At 38.9% G+C, this 20693-nt stretch overlaps 1 protein-coding gene across 2 annotated transcripts in view; it reads right to left on the bottom strand.

Moving 5' to 3' along the window:
- Positions 1–7435: 7435 nt before the first annotated feature.
- The window catches only part of FBXO9 (F-box protein 9), a 16358-nt gene continuing 3100 nt past the window's right edge, over positions 7436–20693 (bottom strand). The window contains exons 2-14 of one of the 2 annotated variants that reach the window (XM_035543110.2): positions 19558–19635; positions 18436–18594; positions 17726–17783; positions 15733–15832; positions 15078–15208; positions 13884–13998; positions 13097–13215; positions 12670–12760; positions 11633–11728; positions 10794–10887; positions 10137–10291; positions 8691–8839; positions 7436–8240 (exon numbers count right to left, since the gene is read on the bottom strand). In XM_035543110.2, coding sequence (XP_035399003.1) covers positions 8731–8839; positions 10137–10291; positions 10794–10887; positions 11633–11728; positions 12670–12760; positions 13097–13215; positions 13884–13998; positions 15078–15208; positions 15733–15832; positions 17726–17783; positions 18436–18594; positions 19558–19635 — 1305 coding nt within the window. In that variant the 3' untranslated portion in view covers positions 7436–8240; positions 8691–8730. Of the gene's footprint in view, positions 8840–10136; positions 10292–10793; positions 10888–11632; positions 11729–12669; positions 12761–13096; positions 13216–13883; positions 13999–15077; positions 15209–15732; positions 15833–17725; positions 17784–18435; positions 18595–19557; positions 19636–20693 lie in introns of both variants that reach the window. The other variant, XM_050710096.1, reaches the window with a different exon arrangement.

Raw genomic sequence — 20693 nt, 5'->3', positions numbered from 1 at the left:
GTATCATCAGTGACGTGACTCATGCCTTCTGTTACCAAGCATTGCCCAATCTGTTTGCTCTTCTAAAGACAGTCATAAATACTATAAACCACAGCACGAGCAGTGTCCTCTTTTGCTTGTTGCTTTCTGTGCTTGACAGAAACTGTCAGGGAAAGGCCAGAGCCACAGGCAACTGTGCATCCAGCTCCTTTTTGCTTCTAGAGGAGACAGCAAACGCCTGAAGCAGGATCAGGTCCCTCACCCCCTGTCCCTAAGAGAGTGTCCCTACCAGGACATGGTGGGGAGCAGCTGGTGGGGCCTTCACCTGCCCCAAACACCAGGTGGGGAGCAGAGGAGCGACCATGTGCTGCTCTCAGCACATCTGCAGCCCCAACCCTGGCTCCTGTGGGACCAGGGGTGGCAGGGTGAGGTGCTGGCATCCCAACCTTAACTGGATGGTGCTTAGGCAGCATGCAGGCCCTGACAGCAGTGAGTAAAGGCTACTACGTACACAGCTGTGACCAAACTAGTGCCTGTGGATACTGTAAATACTAGGCATCGTGGAAAACTCTTTGCTAAACTTGCAGTTAACCTTTACACACAGCTGTACTGCTAAATGTAAGAAAGCAAGGCTTATCTTCAGCCAAAAGAAGTAAATCTCCATATCCATGATTTGCAGGAGAAGCCCTCTCAAAAACAAGAAGCCCTCTGCGGCCCTCCTCTGCTTGGTGAGGCTGCAGCCTCTCAGCACAGCTGAGATGAGGCATCCTGCTGCAGGCAGACAGTGCTCAGCCCCCCTCAAGCTTGTCCTTCTGCTTTCCCTGCTCTTGCCCAACCCCTTAATAAAGCACGCAATTTGCTCTTTCCGGTAAAACTCGAACTTTCCTGTAAACCCAATGCTTTCTCAAAAAGGTCCCTCCCAGGTGCCAAGGGAGCGCTTCGGTATTTTTAAATGGTTGGTCTCTCAGAAGCTCTGTTCCAGTAAGAGATGCAAACCTCATTACACAGCAACGAGCTTCAAGTTTTTCTAAATAGATACTTTTAACCACTCTCAGTGGGTACCTGCATCAAACCTGTCTGAACCCAGTATAATTGAATCTTTGGTCACATTTATTCATTACCTGGTCAGCAGGTTCAAAAGTTATTGATGGAAATGGTTTGACTGACAGCATGACTGTGTAATACTTTGTTGTTATTGTGTTTTTGTTTTTGTTTTTTTTTTTCAGGGTGTTGGGGAAGAGCTGGCTAAAAATTGATCTGCACTCACAGGGCTTGGAATCCAAGCACACGTCAATACCAGTTCACCGAAGAGTGAGTGCAGCAGATATTGCTGCTGCTGCAAGTAGTTGTGATTGTCCAAACAAACTACATAACATGGGCTTTTTTTCCATCATAATACCCACCTCATCTCCGTGATGACCATAATGTTACCAGCTGTTATCCCATCTTAGTACTGTTGATAGCTAAGTGCAGATTTACAGAAAGGGAGCAAAAACTCCTCTCACTAAGATCCTTGCTCAGGATCTCCCTTCTCTTTCCATAAAATGCTAGTCACAGACCTGCAAATGGCACAGTGGCATTAGGAGTGACAGTTAGTTGAGACAGACTCCCTCTGGAAAACTATTAAGGAAGCGAATGTAATTTCTAAGTGCCAGTGACCTAAAAAGTCCTGATTTACCTTATCCTAGCCATGCAGGCTCTTTGTTCTTATTTAGTAGGAACAGAGTTGGGGGAGTTTGAAACTACCTCCAAGGAACTCACTGTTCCTGCATATAGTCAATGGTAGCTGTATAACTACAACTTAATGCTCCTTCAGTTTTGGAAATAAGTTATTCTCTGTGTCTGGCTCTTTCCCGTTCAAGCACTCACGCCTGCTCCCAGGCCTGGGCTTCAGGAAAGCTCCTGGTCGGAACGAGAGCAAGCTTAGTTCACACACATCTCAGTGCCGGCCAAGATCACTTCTATCTGCAAAGTGGGTAGTTTGGGCATAGCTGCAGTTGGGATTGCCAGCCACGTTCTCCATCATTAACCCCAAAACGCCTCATGACAAAGGCACGCAGCCAGTGCCAGGGCAGCCAGTCAGCCAGAGCGCCCCAGAGAACAGCCCAGCGCCTTGTACGGCAAGAGACAGAGTGGGACCCACCACGTGGGCTGTCCCCACAGCTTCAGGGATGCTCCATCCACACACCATGGGAGCCCCAGGGCGAGTAGTGTGCAGAGATGTGGGTTTTGCATCATTGTGCTCCTGCCTACCCTCCGTGTCGCCATATGGACAATGCCCAAATCAGCAGGTGTACTCTGAATACATCTGCAGCACAAGGGCTCCTGAAAAACTTAAGACTCCTACTTTTACTCACTTTTTTCAATCTTTTATCACTTTAAAACCTCTGCGGAATAGATGTGATTTTAACATAAGACAATCAGAAATGCTGCTGTGTGGAACCAGAGATCACCAGCTGATCAACAGGAAGCCCCGTCGGGATTTCTTTGTCCCAGTGAGGGACAGTAATCATATACGATCTGCTGTATGGTTTGGGTCCCATAAAAATGTTTCTAAATTAGAGTCCCTTGAAAAGAAAGAAGAAAAACTTGATTCACAGCTTTGCACATACCCAGACAAATATTCATCTTATCATCAGCTTACTTTTTGCTGTAGTTTTTCAGGTTCTACAAACTTTGTGGTTTTTTTCTTTTTTGTTTTTTTTTTTATTTTCTTTTCTTTCCTTCTTTCTTTTCTTTCTTTCTTTTGTCTTTCATTCATTCGTTCTTTCTTTCATTCATTTGTTCATTCATTCGTTCTTTTTATGTGAAATTTTTAAAAAGACACACTCTTTAAAAAGGGGGCAGGTTCCAAATGAAACTGCTGGCAACTGTTTTGTCGGCTGCTACAAAAGCTAATGCTCCACCCCCACCCCCCAGCCTCTTTCCACTTTATTACCACTGGGAAATGCTGCTGACTTTAATATCTGTAAGTTTATTTTGCCCAGACTTTACTTTCCAGATCACCATCTGTCTAGACACTGTCAATTACTAATGTATGTACTCAAGGTGAGTTTAAGGGTATTCAATATTTTCTTCTCCATGTGATTAAATTTCCTGGCAGTACAGAACCAACCCACTACATTTGTATTTGTCATTTCAGGCAGATGACACATCATCTAAAACAAATTAAAGACCTTTTCATCAATTTTTACTGAAACCAGCATACAGAGGTTGTGGGAAGTACAATGAACTTCAAAGGTCTCCTGGAAGGTTTCATAATAGCAGTTATCTTTGCCTTTTGCCTCCTCCTAAAAATGGTGAGGTGGAAGAACTACACTAAAGGTGCCTGCTCCCCTAATTGTCTTAAGAGCAAAGTCACCTGTTTGTGTGACCACAGTTCCAGTCAGGAGACAAGGATGACAGATTTTAGGGAAAAGAGAAGAAAATGATCCAATATTTTGTCTCTTTCTTTCAAATGTGTAACTGCTAGCTGATAAAGGTTAACATCTCTGTAACCAATTGTCCACCCAGGTTAATAAACACTGAAGCTTGAAGTACTGGAGCCAAAGCTAAGTTCTGTACACTCCAAGAGGCAGTGTTGAAATTGCACTTCTGTACAGCGTACCGTCCTTCATCGTCTAAGGATGTTCCCATTTAGCACATCCGCTGCTTTGCTTCCCATTTAGAAGCTGCTCTGGGGTTTGGGAAGCAAATACAGGACTGAAAACTCCACTCAGATTCAGACACTTAAAATCCCTTTGAGGAGCTGGCTTACCTGTTTATCCCCATTCAGCTGTCTTATCACGGACATCTTACAGTGCAGAAAGGCAAGGAGCTGAACGCCTGGCAGGCTAAACCTACAGCTTGTTGCATTTTCTCTTCTTTTTTTCTGGAATATTCTCAAGTTTTAAAGAGGTAAGGAAAAATCAGTATTAAGTACCCAAGAACACTTCCCACTGCGGTGTGCCACCTAATGGCCAAACAGCATCACTGGGCGCTGACAGCAGTAAGCACGCACCACAAAGCTGCACCCCAAAGCTTTTCTTCGTTATAAACCACCTGCACGGAGGGGTACCACTACTGGGGTGGAGGTGGGGAATCAAACAAGAACATTCCTTTGCAAAAACAAATAAAATTAAATTAAATCAGTCAGAATTTCTGTTTTAGCAACTTTTGCTAACAGAAAAGGTATATATATATATATTTGGTTAGTTATTAAACAGACCTGCGTGCTATGCTGTTTCATTATTTGTGGATTATACTTGTTAATATAATTTATTTACCATCATTTCCAAAGTCTACCTGTGATCTTCAAACAGAGGAGATGCAGTTCTATTATCACCTTTCTCCACTGGTTGAATATTTGTAAAAAAGCAATTCCATATAGCTCTCTACAATTTTGTTGTTTAATCCATCATAAAATCATGCATATGCTGTCAATAATCTTATCAAAAGCAAATATTCAGCATTTTCATTCTGATTTACTCTTTGCATTATATATGACCACACGTCCTACCAGCTTCTAGACAAGGTATCTCTTACAAAAGCAACAGTTGTGACAAGTAATTTTTTCATCCTATTATATAGGATCCTAGCTATTTTTCTGTTACCGCAATGGAGGTAGAATTAATGAAAAGAAATTTATTTGGGGTGTAAATTTAGCCTGGAAACATGCAGGATTGAGCACTTGTACTTACCTTCTCAAGGGAAGATTCATTAATTCAGAAACAAGAATGTGTGAAAAGGTGCCTACTCATTTTGGCTTTCCACACTGAAGAATAATTTAATTTTCCAGGATTTACTAGTCTCAGTTTTCTTAGCTCGGCATCTTACCCAGCTATTTCTCACAGAGCATTCTGAGGCTAAATTAATAAATGTGCTATAGAACTATTCAAAAGATGCCGGAATACCTGCAGATGCTGAAGTAAGAAGGTTGCCAATCGTGAAATATGTAAGAATATTACCTTCAGAAGCACCACGTGCTACAGTATCAGAGCTGAAAGTTTTAGTTGAGAGAAAATGCCATTTTTATGCATCCCAAAAGTTCCCATTCAGTAACAGATTCTAGTTCCTCTTTCAAATCCTTTGCTTCAACCAATATTATCTAGGACTTGGTCTTTTAAACATTCTTTTAAGGACTCAGAAGCTAATCTCTGGACAGGATAAATATACATCAGAGCGCTAACTGTTCCTTTCAAGCCAACCATTATGCAAGTCACTTGACCAAGAAAGCTGCTAGTCTTAAGCATAAGGGACAAAGTGCAACTCCAAACTGAGTGACTATCAAGTGGAAGTTTTCTCTACGTGTATTAGTACTAGATACCATATGCAACGCTAATTTCTGTGACTCAAACTGTTTTGTGAATGTATATAAGCCTTCCTATTTTTCTCATCTTCAACAGAAGATGAAACAGAGAAGTACATGCTTGCCCTTTCAATGTTGACAAGATTCCAAATATACTGGCATACATTCCAGTGGAAGTTTCTTGGGTTTAAACAAATAAATAAATTAAAATAAATAAACAGAAACACCTGAGTCCATTGTTTTCTTTCTTTCTTTAAAAACCTTGTGTAAGCATGGTGCGTTTTTGAAATTCTGACTGGGTTGGCTCAAGCTTTCTGAGAGAGGAGCTGAGCTCAGCAACTGGAAAGTGTCTCCAGCTGATCTTTTGCTAATAGCACTGAATCACTCTCTCTCCTTCTCCCCACCTCTACAGACCAGCATTACACACAAAGGTGTAATTGGCTTTGATTAGACCAAGCCAAATTAGCATGGCATTTGGTCATCTGAGCACCTTCCCCCCCACAAAATTTGCTTAGCATTTAGACTGTTTAACTGTACAGTGGGGGTGTGACCAGAGTGTTCTGGCAGTGCCATAATCTGTTTTACTCCCTCATCTCTGCTAAGGAAAGCAAAAACGTATCGTGTGTTTAACCGTAGGCTCATTCCAGTGTACTGCAGAAATTGCACAGACTGAAACAGCTGGCTAAGACTCCGCTTTTGCTAGCATGAATTGAAGGCTCCAGAACATTATTCTGTAGAGTTTCTTTATTGGGACAAGGAAGTATTTCCATCAGTAAAATGTTGGGCCGCAAAGACCTCTTCAACAGCACAAAAGGCCGCTTGCTGTTTTCAAGCCAATGCAAAAAAAACAAACAAACAAACAAAAAAAACACAGATCAACAGCTCTGAAAATTATGCTTTTGTTCCCTTTTGTAGCCCTCCTTCCATTTGTAAGTGGACTTGTCTCACCCCCCAAAAAATCTAGTGCAGTCTTTTTTCCCAAGTGTGCATCCCTGATTCTTTCATTACAGTTACTAATATAATTAGCCAAGGACAATTTGCCAGCAGTAAACTAGTTACACCAACTAGTGTCTTTATATGGTAATTAAAAGGACAATAAAACTGAATTGTAAGAACACAAAGCCTCTGGCTATTAAAGCCTTGGACTATTAAAAATTCCTACATAGAACAAAGGAAGAACAACCGCTCGCCCTTCTTTGCCGAAAGAAGTACTATTTTAATAGTCGCACGTGACCAGACAGTAATAGTGTTTGCCAATGATAAACCATTTCAGAAGACAAACTGCTCGACTCTCTCTTATTGCTAAACGTAGACGAACAGGCATATTAGTCATAGCTCCGTCTCACAGGAGGCTCGCATAACCTTCCTGGTGAAGGAGTATTTCATATAACCTTAAAATAGTAATTGCCTAAGACTTCCGCTGAACCAAGATCTCAATTTGTAAAAGATCTCAATTTGTAACAAGACACTAGCTAGTTTTTCCTTTGTGCCCAGAGTATATTTCAAACATATGACAAAGGTAGGAAAAAAAAAGCTCAGAAGCAGCAGAAATCTTGATATGAAAAGGCCTTTGAATTGAAAGGGAGTTCTAATACATGGAATTTAGTTACTGAACAAAGCTAATAATCAGAACCATCTTCTGATTCTTGTCACAAAAGCTTTATACATTACTCAGAAGACAGAATCAGATCTTTACCATCATCAGTAGAAGGGTAGGTAACTAACATCTTTCCTCATTTACAAATTTGGCAATATTTCATTACTTATCTTCAAAGCATGAAGCTGATATTCTAAGCAATTGTGTTTCCCTTCAACAATTACAAGAGTACAATACACTCATTAAATGTTCTGTTGTATCAAGTAAGAGTGCAAGTGCAGCCCTGGAGCCTAAGGGCATCGGCCAAAGGGTTGTAGGCAAAGTCCCATTAGTTAGCTACAAAAGACTAGCTACAGAACGCAAGAAGTTTTAGATATACATCCTTATCCAGAACTCACGTACCTGAAAGCTCCTCTGCTTTTCTGATAACCTTTAAGTGGCATAATAAGAAGTTATTAAGAGATTAATTCTGTCAGTCTTGCCTAACACGCGGTTCATCCACGGAAACTCCTAAGTAATCATCTTTTATTGTATGAAAATGTTTTCTTGGCAAAATAAGAAATTGCAAGGGATTGTGTGTTCAAAATCATGATTTATTGATGTATTTTTAATCGTGTAGCTTCTTGCAAAGATACACTTTATAAATTATGGAACAAGAATAGTTCTTTCCGCAGCTCTTTCAGACTTCAGTCCTCAACTCCAGGTCACTATTTCGAAGTGAGATGTTCAAAGGCTAATTATGCAAAATGGCTTTAAAAAACTACACTAAAAAGCTTCAGTTCTTTCAGAACCCAAGATACATATGATAAGCTGTATTACAGTGTCTGCACTACACCCCCAAGCAATATATGCAGGAGAAGCAGCATACAGTACCTGCACCAATCTCAAGGTACACTTCATGATTAGCAGTACACAGCACCGGAACATCTACAGCAGCCTCAAAATTTATCTTAGTACAACAAATGCTCAAAGGATTTACAGCATCTGTAGCAAGGTTAGATGAAGGGTTATAGCACATTACAAACACGTTTAAGTGAGGCCTGCTTACTCGTGCAATCAGACCTTGCCAACGCATAAGCAGTACACAGACAAGCATTTCACCATTGCACTGTGACACTTCCCAAGCAGAGCCATGTACCCTGCCAACTCAGCCTACAGTACAAGAGGACAGCTCGCTGCCCACGTCCTTCTCCCTTTTACGTCCATCCTGTTGAGAAGGCAGGCTCCACTGAACTTGTGTAAAGCTCAAGTTACAGTTATGACCAGCTGGAATCACTGCATTGGTGGGGATGTACCTCTGCATTTAAACGTTACACTTCGTGACTGCTTGCCCTGGATTGTTTTTTCCTTAAGGTTGATGTTGACATAATGCCAGATCTTGAAGGCAAACAAAATAAATTTAATTTAAAGAAAACATTTATTTGAAGTTCTTTTAAGTCACACAGCTTAACAAATATAAGACAGCTTTCTCCCCTTCACATTTCAAACCTTCACCAGAGACCACAAACACTGTCCCGTGGACAATGAGATTTTCCTATAACAATTCCTTTTGGACAAACCAGTGTCCAGGCAGATGAAGACTCACATTTTAAGCAGACTGATTTATAAAATCTGTTTAAAAAAAATAAAAACTTTGTTATCAAATTCTTGTCACAACGTAAAAGGTGTTTTATACTCATAAGCTTGATCTCAAAAAAAATCCCCAGCCATAATCAAATGGAACGTACTGCCTTCAGAAAAAAGAAACAGAAAAAAACACCAACCCCAGAATTTTAAAATGCTCCAAATATATACACATTTATAACTTAAGTGCTCATTAGCTACAACCTTTTATTCATGCAAGAGTTGTGAGAGGAAAAGGTGTTTCTTAGAGCGGCTTTTCTGAAAATGCAGTAAAACTCTTCACTCGTGCAAAGAACAGAGGGGTGTACATCTTGTCAATGTCAAAAGTAGTAACTGCTGTCTCACCAGTCGATCTGCAAAGAGCATTATAAAAGTTAAATCAGACACAAGTTGTTGTTTAACTCCCTCAATTATGCAGTCAAGTTCCACAGTACAGCACGTGCAAACTACAGCTGGAACGTACGTAACTTTCACACCGCCTCGTTCTGAAACCATGTGAACATAGCCTAGGTCACACCGTAGAGAATACACTTCTGCTTTAATAACAAAGAAATCACTTCCCCTTCTGCTTTTATTTCTAGCTCCAAAACTTGAAAAAGAGCAGGGTATCACTTAAGCCATCATATTAGTCTTTAAAAAAAAATCCCCTTTCATTTGTTTCAACTAGAAACGTGAATTCAGAACATAAAGTGACACCAAGAACTTGTCTGTAAGTTTACAATACAAAAAAAAGAGAAAAAAAGGAAATCCATGTATTTCTGAATATTAGTAAAACAAAAGCGCATGTCCTCCATCTGTGTCTTATATTCATCTTTATTCTAGTTTCAAAAGGACACCAGGATACTGACAGATAAAGCAGAACCCTACTGGAACAGGAATTTCAAGCTGAAAAGAATGTCTCCAATACTGCCACTTCTTGAAAAATGAGGTATGCAAATACTTGTTCTTATAAAAGCTGTTTTTCTGTTTATGTAAGTTACCTATACTCCCAACCGCTAGGAGTTTACTTCTTAGATTTTGTCCCTATAAAAGCACCGAATACAGAGATTAAGAAGACTGGAAGACAAGACCACCTAGATCCACCCTAAATGCCAATGCCAAACATCTGGACAGCCAACCTGCCCATAGTTTAGAGTGGAAGGTGCAGGAACAGGGGTTAAAGCTCCTGCTGGGTTAGCGATGAGGACAGCTGGCCACACACCCGTACAGCATGGCTGGATTCTGTGGTCTGCAAGCACCATAGCGCCCACACAGTGGGTGCAGTGACTCTCACATAATGGTATTTATAGCTTGCACGGTTACAGAGGAACAGAAATAGACCTTCATGAATATAGGCTTTCCACACACTTTTACTGGCATCACACTGGAGTCACCTGAACACTGTGCATAAATCCTTTAAATGGCTACAATGCTGCAACTCAACTACTCAGTGTTCTTCCCATACCGTTAGAAAAAGTTATTCGGATCTTGGGATTTCTTAAAGTTCACTACAATACATCAAATCAGGACCAGTTACTGTTCCCAGGACACTTTGTTAGAGCCTCAGTCTCAGAGCCTTCACATTTTCTGAACTTAGCACCGGACAAATTCATGCCGCATGTATTCTTACAATTAAGTATCCTTCTTTGATCTCACTCTGCATTTACTTACTTGTAAGTTATGTGACAAGAATGATGTATCCAAACCAGTTTGTTGAACCTCTGGCGCCCACTGGAGCACAACTGCAGTCCTACATGGAAGCTGTGATCTGTTTCTTGTACAGGAACGCGACGGAAATACCTGTATTTGTGGTAGTCAATTGGTTTCTGTGGAAAGAAAAAAAAGTTTTGAATTTAGATGTTGACTATAGAACTTTTCACAGGAAAATAGGAACAGAGGACACCACCCAAACTACACAAACTCACTGTAAAGTAAGGTAACACTTCTAACTCATTTATTTTCATTTAATGCTGTGGAACATCTACACACATAGTCAAAAAATGATCTCAGAAAATGACCTCTTCCACCCTTCCCTCCTGTTTGTTACAAACTACCTAACAGCGCCACACATAGCAATTAAGCCTGAAGAGGAGAACCACTGCCCAATTGTGAACCAAATATTTATCTGTCTTAAAGATTATTACAGATTTGAGGAAAAAAGACAATTCATCACATTTATGTATTTACGTTAAACATTTTTAAACATTAATTTTTCAATCCTCTGGTGTAATACAAATCTTCAGGTGCCTTAAAATATTCAGTCTGAGAAAAACCTTATTATAAAGCCCTCTCCTTAAATTACTTTTCTCTATTCTGTGTTCTACTTACCTCTTCCTTTTTCTTCATTATTACAGCAAATACTTTGGTTTGATTGTCCGTTTCCTGGGAAAGACGGTAATGGCCAAGTAAGATTGCATCCGTTCTGGAAGGTTAAGAGGAAGACAGTGTCAAGGGCAAAGAAGTTTGCTGTCCCAAAAGAGTCTTCTACAAATATCAGTACTGAAAAGAAGACTATGTATCATAATCCAGGAGACCTATTTTTATTTGCATTTGGTAAATACCAGGCTCATTCATAGTACGAAATTAGGAAATCATTTTGGAAGGCTGCTTTTAAATTTTCCCAGATAGAACTGATTAACTTATTATCTTTACTGTCCTATCTAGCCTACTGCTAAGTATTTTCAGGTTTCTGATTAACAGCTCAAGCCTGTTCTGAAGTCCCAAATGATTTCCTGTATTTTTACTAAGACCATACAAGCATCAAAAAGAAATCAAGCAATAATGTACGCAAAAACTTCACTGTCCTTCACAAACACAGTCAAGGAAATGTGAGAAAGCAGTCAATTACAAAATGGTATCTTTAAAAGTATACTAAAGCCACCAATCTAACAACATGTATTCTTCCATTTACTTCCTTTAAAAGTTCAAAAACATCTATCCTGCAGAGGAAATCTACTTATAATACCAGGACCTTAAAGTGAAAGGTATCTTGGCATAAAGACCAAAACTCTTTGTAGTTCCCAGTAGTTTTCCTACAACAAAAATAACATTACATTTTTACTCTTGTTTTGCTAAGCCCGGATATAGAATTGGACACAAAAGTAGGTAGAAATTGCCACATAGAAGCAATAGGGAAACTGTACAGCTAAATATTTTCTTTCATTAACCTTGTATTTTTAGTCCGTAAGCGAGGAACGATAGATTGAGGATCTTCAGGAGTTGTTAGCATCATAACTTGACCATCTGGAAAGAATCTCAAATATCTGCAAAAATATAATTACACAATATAAATCTAGATTTATTTATTTATTTTAAAAATCACTGGATGTTTCACAGAAGGAGATAGCAGAAAAAGAGATCAAAACACAAAAGACAGTTTTGAAGATTAAAGGGTCAAGTTATGAGGAGTTATGCAAAAGGAGAGCAGTTGGGGAGCTTTGCCAGCTCTCACTAAAGCAAGCAGGCTATTCTGGAGTCAAAACTGACCTCAAGTAAGTTTTCTCCATTTCCAGCACCCGTTGAAAGAAATGCAATAAGATCTTAATTACAGTGTTAGTACGGAATGGACAATGTCATATGGTCTTTTTCAGGTTCTGGGATCTGATTAATTTTTACACTACTCAGATACCATCTTGATGTTTGAGAGACTCTATAAATAGCCATGAGATTCAACAATTTCTATTAAGTTTCCAGCCTCAGAAAAGACAGCGGAGTGGAACAAACTTAGTGAACAGCAGAATGAAGGACAAAAGAAAAATAGCCAGAAGAAACCAATGGGAAGGTATTTACAGCAAGTTGAGAAAGCTCAGCCTCTTGATTACTTAAAACTGGTTACAAATGAGTTAAAATAAACAGCTCTCATATAGTCACTTGTTTTCCCTTTGCTAAAAGCAATTATTATATCAGAAATGTAAAACCGAAGTGATTTGGGGAATGAGATCTGTGTATCAATGTTATTACTGTTGAACTTCTATCCACACGAAACAGTATAACCGAACATGAAATGTGTTTCTAAGTCCACCTCTAATTATTGTAACAAGCACTATTTCTTAAGACCTATTCTCAAAAAAATATATATAGCCTTGCACACAGTAGTAGCTCCACTGGGTTTTACAGAGTGATTAATGTTTGAGATATCAAGGGCTGGATCTAAAGAACTTAAGAGAGAGAAACATTTCACTCACTCATTGTACTACAGTTCTACCTGTAATATTCCACTTGGTGCCATGCTCTATAGAAACCATCAAGAGATTGTTCTCCTTGGCGTATGTACGTTGTCTTGCTGATATACACACCTACAGGAACGAAGGAAACAAGCATATGAACAAAAACGAAGTGCATACAATACTTAAGATTAAAAATGGTAACCCAAAACTTTTGAGTTTTTGTTACTTAAATACATGGAAGTTTTTGTTTGTCCCGTACACCCTCCCCTTGTTTTTACAGGTATTCTACAGATTCAAAAGCCCACAGAATCACAGAATGGTTGAGGTTGGAAGGGCGAGAGCTGGTTACCCAGTCCCAATAAGTTCAGATCAGGTCTAACAAAGTCATAAACATAAAACCCATCCGATTGCTCCTGTCATGGTTACATGCAGTAACTCAAATCTGTTGCCCAAAGTACACCTCACCATCAAATCGAACGCGAGGCCTTTCCAAAAACATTTCCCTCCAAGAGGAATACGGAACAAGCTTATTGCAACTCCTGCCCCATACTTTCAAACAGACTTGGTGCCAGATTTCAGGATCTCTGGTAAAAATAAGAAAAAAGTAAAACTTTTAACTCAAAACTTTCCTGCAAACTTCATTTTTTATGTATCAGAGCAACAAATGCCTTTATTTGGTTTGAATGCAACTGAAAGAAACTTTCTTGAGCTACTGTGGCTTGTAGAGTAGCGTAATTTAAAATCATTAATTTCCTTAAATCCTGGAGCATTTGAAAGCCATTTCCTTCTCCCCAAGAAATCCGAGAACACAATGTAATTTTCAGCCAAGTACAGAAGAACATTTCACCAGTCTGGCACTCCTCTGTGTGGCCATGAGGATAACGACACAACAAACCTTTTGGAGACCTTGCAAACAAGGCAGAAGTACTTTCAGTTACTTTTATTACAGTGAAGTCATCTAACATACCGATCAGTGGCATACTCAAAAGCTGATCAGCACTGTGAGGAGCGTAACATGGGACTTGCCATGGGAAGAAAATGCAGGACATGGTCCTACACGTAAGATTTAGTGGCCTGCATGAAAATAAACCAATGAAAGAAAAAAAACCTGACCCCTTCAATACTGACAATTTTGTTCTATGAATTCGTTATCCACCTCTACATACTGTTTATACATGCTTGTGCATAAAACAATTTTTTTTCTTCCTTAGAGCAGATAGAAGCTTTACTCTAGGTAAATTGTCTACAATACCTGGCACAAATGTAAAATCCTCGGCAAACAAGAGATAATTGCTCTAATGATCTTAGGTCCAAGTCACTTGAAACCACCCATCGGAAGATGTACATTAGTACTTCCAAAGGCAACGCTGCAAGCAGAAAACAGTTTCTTGTTAGATTGTAATGTGTAAATCAATAGTTTGTCTGTATTTCAGTTACTGACATTCTGACTTTCCACCAAAAAAAAAAAAAAAAAAAATCTATTTTTCCACATTGCAGGCAGATACCAGGGTAGCTACCAAGAACAAATGGGAAAAAAAAATCAAAAGTTAAGACTCAATTGCATTATGTTAAAACAACAGGACAAAATGCAGTGTTAGACTACAAATATGAGTACTTGTAAGGTACCAAATTCCACAGGTACATTGCACATACAGTGTCTATAAAGCTGCTTTTTTATTCCATCTCATCTAATGTATAACCTTACCTCAAAGCATACTGCTTTGGCAAGACAAGCTCAGATCACATTCCCTGATGGATAAAACATCCTAAGAACAATGTATCCACTACGAAATTGGTGTCATGTCACTCTGTATTTTGTGGTACAAGTCCAGTGACGTTATGAAAATGTTAACATTATCACGTTATAAAATGTTATCACACAGCATTGTTTTAAAACGTCTTCTAATGGAATATAAGATAATGACAGAATCCTCATCAAAGCTCCACAAGATCATATGAGAATTTTCCTAGCATTCTCACTGAATTTCTAATGCCCTAAGAATTTTGGCTTCATTTCCTTCTTATAACTTTCTGCCTCCCTGTGTTTTCTCTGTTTCAGCTGTAAATAGTCTTGTTTACTGATCTTCTGTTATTAGGGATCACATTTCATTTATTTTCAACAAGTGCTGCTTTCTGGAGCCTACGGCTTGACCTGTAACACCACATCCACAAAAGACTCAATGACTTTCCTCAGTATAACTGCTTTGAGATCAAGTGAAAATAGCTGAGGCACAAATCATACATACTACATAAAAAAGGTTGTAGGTTTAAGGCAAAACCATCCACGACATCGTTAGATATAACTATAAAAGTAAATAAAGAGATACTGTGTACTTTTCTCTAAAATTACCTTTAGAATGAAAAAGGTAAATGTTTTAATAAAGTCAGAGTGAAACATCTACAAAAATTCTTCCTCTGAACTCCTGAAGTCCATCTTAACTCATACCTGAGATATGGGTCTGATTAACGTCAAGCTCAGGCTGACAAAGTTTGACGGAAGAGTCCTGAAGAGTTAACTGTTGCTGGAAATCTGACAGGAGATCAGCCATTTTGCCATCCTCTTCGTTATCCTCAACACTAGGAAAAGGGAATGCCAAAACTTTGATATCAGACGTAACAACAGGTGTCCTTATCTTTGCATCAATTTGCTGGATCATATTTAAGTTGCATGTCACAATATGGTCCTTTAACAGGCTCACATTTGCTTGCACAAAGTAACCACAGACTACACAACTCTCCTTAATCTCATAACAAAATACTTTCCTTCTCCTGTACTGGGATACAAAGTTGCTGAACGATCTTCCAGTCACTTTTCAGTATCACTTAATTCCACTCTAGACAAGCTTAATAGAATGAGCTGAGAATAAAGAGCCCAGCCTGCAACTAGCAGACCTATCAATGGGTTTTAAAACATACAGAGAGAGGACAACTATGTTTGGGCCTGTCGTGACTAAAACCATAGTAAGATGTTACACTGAACAAACCTGCCTTTATTTTGATGACTACGATGGAAAGCCCCAGTACCTACAGGACACACTGTAAATCATTTTACTCAGGTTTCAATACTCCTATGCACTTCATGAGTAAACTTTCATACTTACCACCTCTTTCCAACTCCATCACCATCTGGGGACCGTGTATAGGTGATCCTAAACTCTATGTCAGGTACAAGCTGCATGGCTAGACGATAAAACTTGATGGCTGAAAACAAAAGGTCTAATATTTAAATGTGTCTGATGCCTATATTAGCTTACCAAAGCAAAGACTTGTTTCAGACAGATGACTTCAAGCAGAAGTACTGAAAACTGAAAAATGTGGAAAATGTCTTTGCATAGTAAATCCTGTTTAATCTAAACTGATTAGGCGTAAATTCAATACAGAAGAAAAGCAAATCAAACACTGACAAAACTAAAAACTTCATATCCTCCTTCATAATAAAGATTTCTCATGTTTCAGCTTTTACAGATTTGCCTTAACCACAAAAAAAAAAATCAGTTGTGGAGTACAAAATTTTACAGTAAATGCTATTTTATGCTAAAGTCATGATTTTGTTTGTTGCATAGGACTGAAAGTTCTTCCAGCAAGCCACAGAATTTTTAAGCATTGCTGCCATAAATAACCAAAAGGAACATGAAACTGAATTTGAAAGAAGATGTAGGTATACCTTAAATTCCCAATATAGTACAGACAAATATTCAGACATACATAACATTATATATGTGAAGTATCAAAAAATATTGTTGTATGTTTAAAAAACATCGACAACAGACCCAAAACAAGTAAATTTTACCATGGTACCATGGAAGCTACACAAGGTACAGGAGCAAGCCACTCAAAACACTGAGGATGAGGAACCTGACTGGTTTGAAAGAAGCCTTTTCAGAAAGCAAACAAAAGACTATGGGATGTGAGAGAGAACTGACAGCTGGGGCTTCATCCAGCACTCAGAGAAAGTACTTCTGCCTTTAACACTCCAAAGATGCTACAAACACTGAGTAGAGAAAGAGGCAAAGGAAAAAAACCCTGAGTGAAAGAACTGTTACTTAAGCTGCAGCATGGCTTTCTTCTGAGTTAACTCTGTGGATCCTTCTGAAGGCAATGGATTCATTGTAGGTGCATACATGATCTTAACACCAGTATTAAAAAAGACTGAATGTATTTATATGCCTCTTTATAATCCCACATGATTATTCCCATGTGATGATACTAAGACCGGATAGCCATTCTCCCTCAGCTTGGACCTTTAAAAAGACAAACCAAACCATCAGTGAGTTTGAAGCTCAGAACTTGATACACTAATGAGTCTGAGAAGCCTGAGTTTGGGACAAGTAAGTGTTCATGTTCCCTTGAGTACTTGTCAGTGCTGCTGACTGACAGCTAGTATCCTGTGGCTGGTGAGGATAGGGAACAGCAGCAGCCTCAGCTGAACAGATCAGTCTCAACTTTAGCATTTAGTCTCCGAGCTAGGCCTGTACTGTACTTGAGCACGAAGAAGCTGTTTCACGTAACTGCCTCACAAACGTCAGGTATCAGCAGATATCAGAAGCAGGCTTAAAACGTCACTTGGATTCTGGCGAACTGGGCCAGGTCAGCAGATAAAAGTGTGGTCTGAAAACAGATGTCCCACCACACGCTCAGTAATTTATCTGCCTGGTGTAGGACCTTGTTACTGAGGTCTCATATGGATGTATGTGTAGGAACAGTCCTCCCAAACAACTGCTACACGTATCGAGGCCCTGCTTCTGATGACATGGCTGAGCATCACTTGCTGGTGGGAAGTGGAGAATAACTGTTTTCTCCTTTTGATTCTGTGTGGGTTACGCCTTTTTTTTTTCCCTTTAAACTAGTGCGAATATTTTTAGATTTCAAAATACTCTCATGTTTTGTCCACAATCTAGAAATTCTTTCCTTGATTCTTTCACCCGTAGATCTGTGATATAATGGTTCCTTTTACAGCAAGGTTGTTTGCTTATCCAAATAATTCTCAAATTACTGTTAGCCTTCAGTTTAAGTTCACTGTCATCATGCACTCTTATTCATAAATTAGTGGGTTAAATTATTCTGCAAAGACGCTCACTGCAGACTTCCTATTACCTTCATAAAGGGCCCCATTTTGTTCTTCTTCTACTGCCTTCAGGAAAAGTTCTTTTGCCTGCAGAATAAATTACACAGAACACTTAAGTTGGTTGTAAATACAAGAGCAATGCCATTTGATTTTAAATTATTTTTCATCTTATCTACTATACTCTACAAAGGAGTATAAAATACCTCTATACACAAAATGATAGAACATGTTGATAAGCTACAAGCCAGAACTGAAATTCCCAAACAACAACTTCTCCAAGTTCTTTAAAAAAAAAAAAAAAAAGATTTAAACAAGTTAAAAAAAAAAAAAGAAGAAAAAAAGTCCCACCAGCCTGGACCTGGATCACAGCATGGTGCTGGAGGTATAAGAACTGTAGAAAGTTAACAACTATTCTAACTGGATCACAATACTTCCATCGTGACTCACTTTTCGCAGGGTTATATAAAGTAATTCTTTTCAGTACTTTGGCTCCTTTAGAACAGCAGTTGGACTTGCAGCTATGACAATGCTTTGCAAAGCTTTGTAGCTTTACAAAAACAGATAGCTATCCATTCCAAAAGGAGCTGGCGAGATGGAAAAGAACCAAAAAATAGTCTAAGCCTCATCTTAGGAAATAAAAGACACTGATTATTGAAGTAGTATTGAAATATTTAGGAGAAAATGCAATGCTACACTGGGACAGAAAATAACAACAGAACCACACATTCATTTTTTGTACCTTTTCCTCTTTTGCTATCTCCTGTTTCCCCCTGGTATCTGCAGACTTTAGTCCAGGTCCTCTCGGTGATGCTCTGCATGGCGGAGTTTCCAACCCACTAGAACTCACACCTGGGGCAAGCTCAAACATCCACTGAGCTCTGAACATCTGGAGCTCTGCCTAAAACATCCGATTAATTCCGACTTAGTATCACGTATTCAGACAGTACGCCTTCTAAGCAGAGATCATACAGTACTAACACACAAAAGAATTCCAAATTATGCGTTACACTTCCAAGTCTTAAAAGGTTGTTAACATGGACAGTTAGCAACAGTTTTATAGAACATTTTTTGAAAGTGCACGTGTATTTGTTCAATGTCATTCAATAACACAATTGCCTTTATCTGGACTGTCTACCTCAGAAGAAAAACTGGGATGTTCCAAGAAGTGGCTGTTAGTATGGTTATGACCTAAGACTCCATAGAAAAATATGCTTTTGAGAGATATCATGTGTTCTTATTCATGCAGAACTATCTTAAGCACGAATTAATTCTTGAAATGAAAATGTAGAAAAGCTCATTTTTGTACGTACGCATACTAAGCTTTATGACAATCAAGGCTGTCATTTAGATAAAATGCAACTGAGGCCTTACATTCCTTTCTCTTTTAAGAAAGGAAGCATTACGCTTTGTGAAACAAGACAAATTATTCTTGCCATGCATTTTTTCAACATCTTTGAAGTTACACTTTCAGTGTTTCTAGCAGTTGTCAAGACTGCCAGGGAGCACCAACACAGAAAACAAGCAAATGTAAGAAAACATGTTTTTCTATCAGACTGCTTTTATCAACTTTCTGCTCCAGAAGAAAGTGTCACATTACGCCCGAGTTTAATCAATACAGAAATTGCTGTCTGATTTCCACAGTTCTTCAAAGAAATTCCAGATCTGCCACAAACTTCCATCTGTACAGCTACCTGATGGCTGACTTTACTGAAGCACAATGTAAAATTTCACTTTTGGAGGGGCAGAGACATTAAGCACACGTCATATCAACAAATACGTGATAACTAGATGAACATAAACAGCACAGCTGAAATCACAGCAGTGCTGCGTTCAAAATAAAATGCTAGTGTATACAACGTACCTGAAGATTTGCTTCACCAGATCTTTCGTTGTCATCAGTTCTTACCAAATCAGAGTGACAATCTTCTTCAGCTTCTGCCTAGTAGAGAGTAGTCAGGTGTGATTACAGAGTGCAAGTCCCTACAGAAATTTTGTAACGCACAACTATCACGGATACACATTAAAAAAAAACCACACACACACCGCTTCTCCCACATCATACGTGTCTGCTCCCACTGGTCAATCTTAATTGACAATAAAAATTAATCTTAAATTAACCGGTATTTTTTGCACTTCCCTATTAACCCAATGAAGATGTTTCTTGCCCATCAGCCCTATCGATCCAACACAGGCTAGTCACGTATCACTTGAAGGCTCACATACACGAGCACGCTGCCATGATACCCAAATAAAAACACTCAGTGTCCACATCAAAAAACAGAACCAAAACTTCCTTAAACCGTGGTGTGATTCATAGAGGAAATCAAAAATAATCACTATCGTCTCATTGTAAAGATAACCAATAGCTTTGATTTAATACTTATGAAAGCATGAAAAGACAAGTTCTTAGAGTAGCAATAGCTACTTTATGAAATTATGGGACAGTAAGGGCAATCTCAAAAAATTACATATGAAAATATAAAGTACCCGCCCCATTGAAAAAGGAGTTAAGAAGCTAGCATGAGAGCTTGACGGCTGGTTTTACTTACAATACTGCTGTGAGATAAGTTAAACAAATAAGACCTTAAATGAGACAAAGCTTTTACTGAACTTAACAAGGCCCAACATACCAGTTAGACAGCTAGTTTAAGAGCAGAACTTAAAAACACCCCTCCTTAAAAAAAAAAAAAAAAGAGGAAAAAAAATAAGCTTTCCCCATCCTGCTTCAGAAAGGGAAATTTCTCATTGCTAAAATGTACTTGGACTGTATAGAATCTGTGCTAAAATAAAACAAACTCTGAGCATCAGTGACAAGCCACCACAATGAAAACAGCAGCAAGATGCCAGTAAAGAAAAAAAAAAACAATAAAGACTGAGACATTTGTTTAAAGTTATTCCTGCTTCTGAGGCATCCCAGTTTTAATAAGATTCTGTGCTGAAATTCACATCTAGCTCTGCAAGTATGTCACACAAAGTGAGATTAAGAAGGTAAACCTG

Source organism: Cygnus atratus, chromosome 3 (genome assembly GCF_013377495.2).
Source record: "Cygnus atratus isolate AKBS03 ecotype Queensland, Australia chromosome 3, CAtr_DNAZoo_HiC_assembly, whole genome shotgun sequence".
In the NCBI taxonomy this organism is placed as follows: Eukaryota; Metazoa; Chordata; class Aves; order Anseriformes; family Anatidae; genus Cygnus; species Cygnus atratus.
The sequence above is the reverse complement of the archived record's forward strand: the minus strand, read 5'-3'. Positions and strand labels throughout refer to the sequence as shown.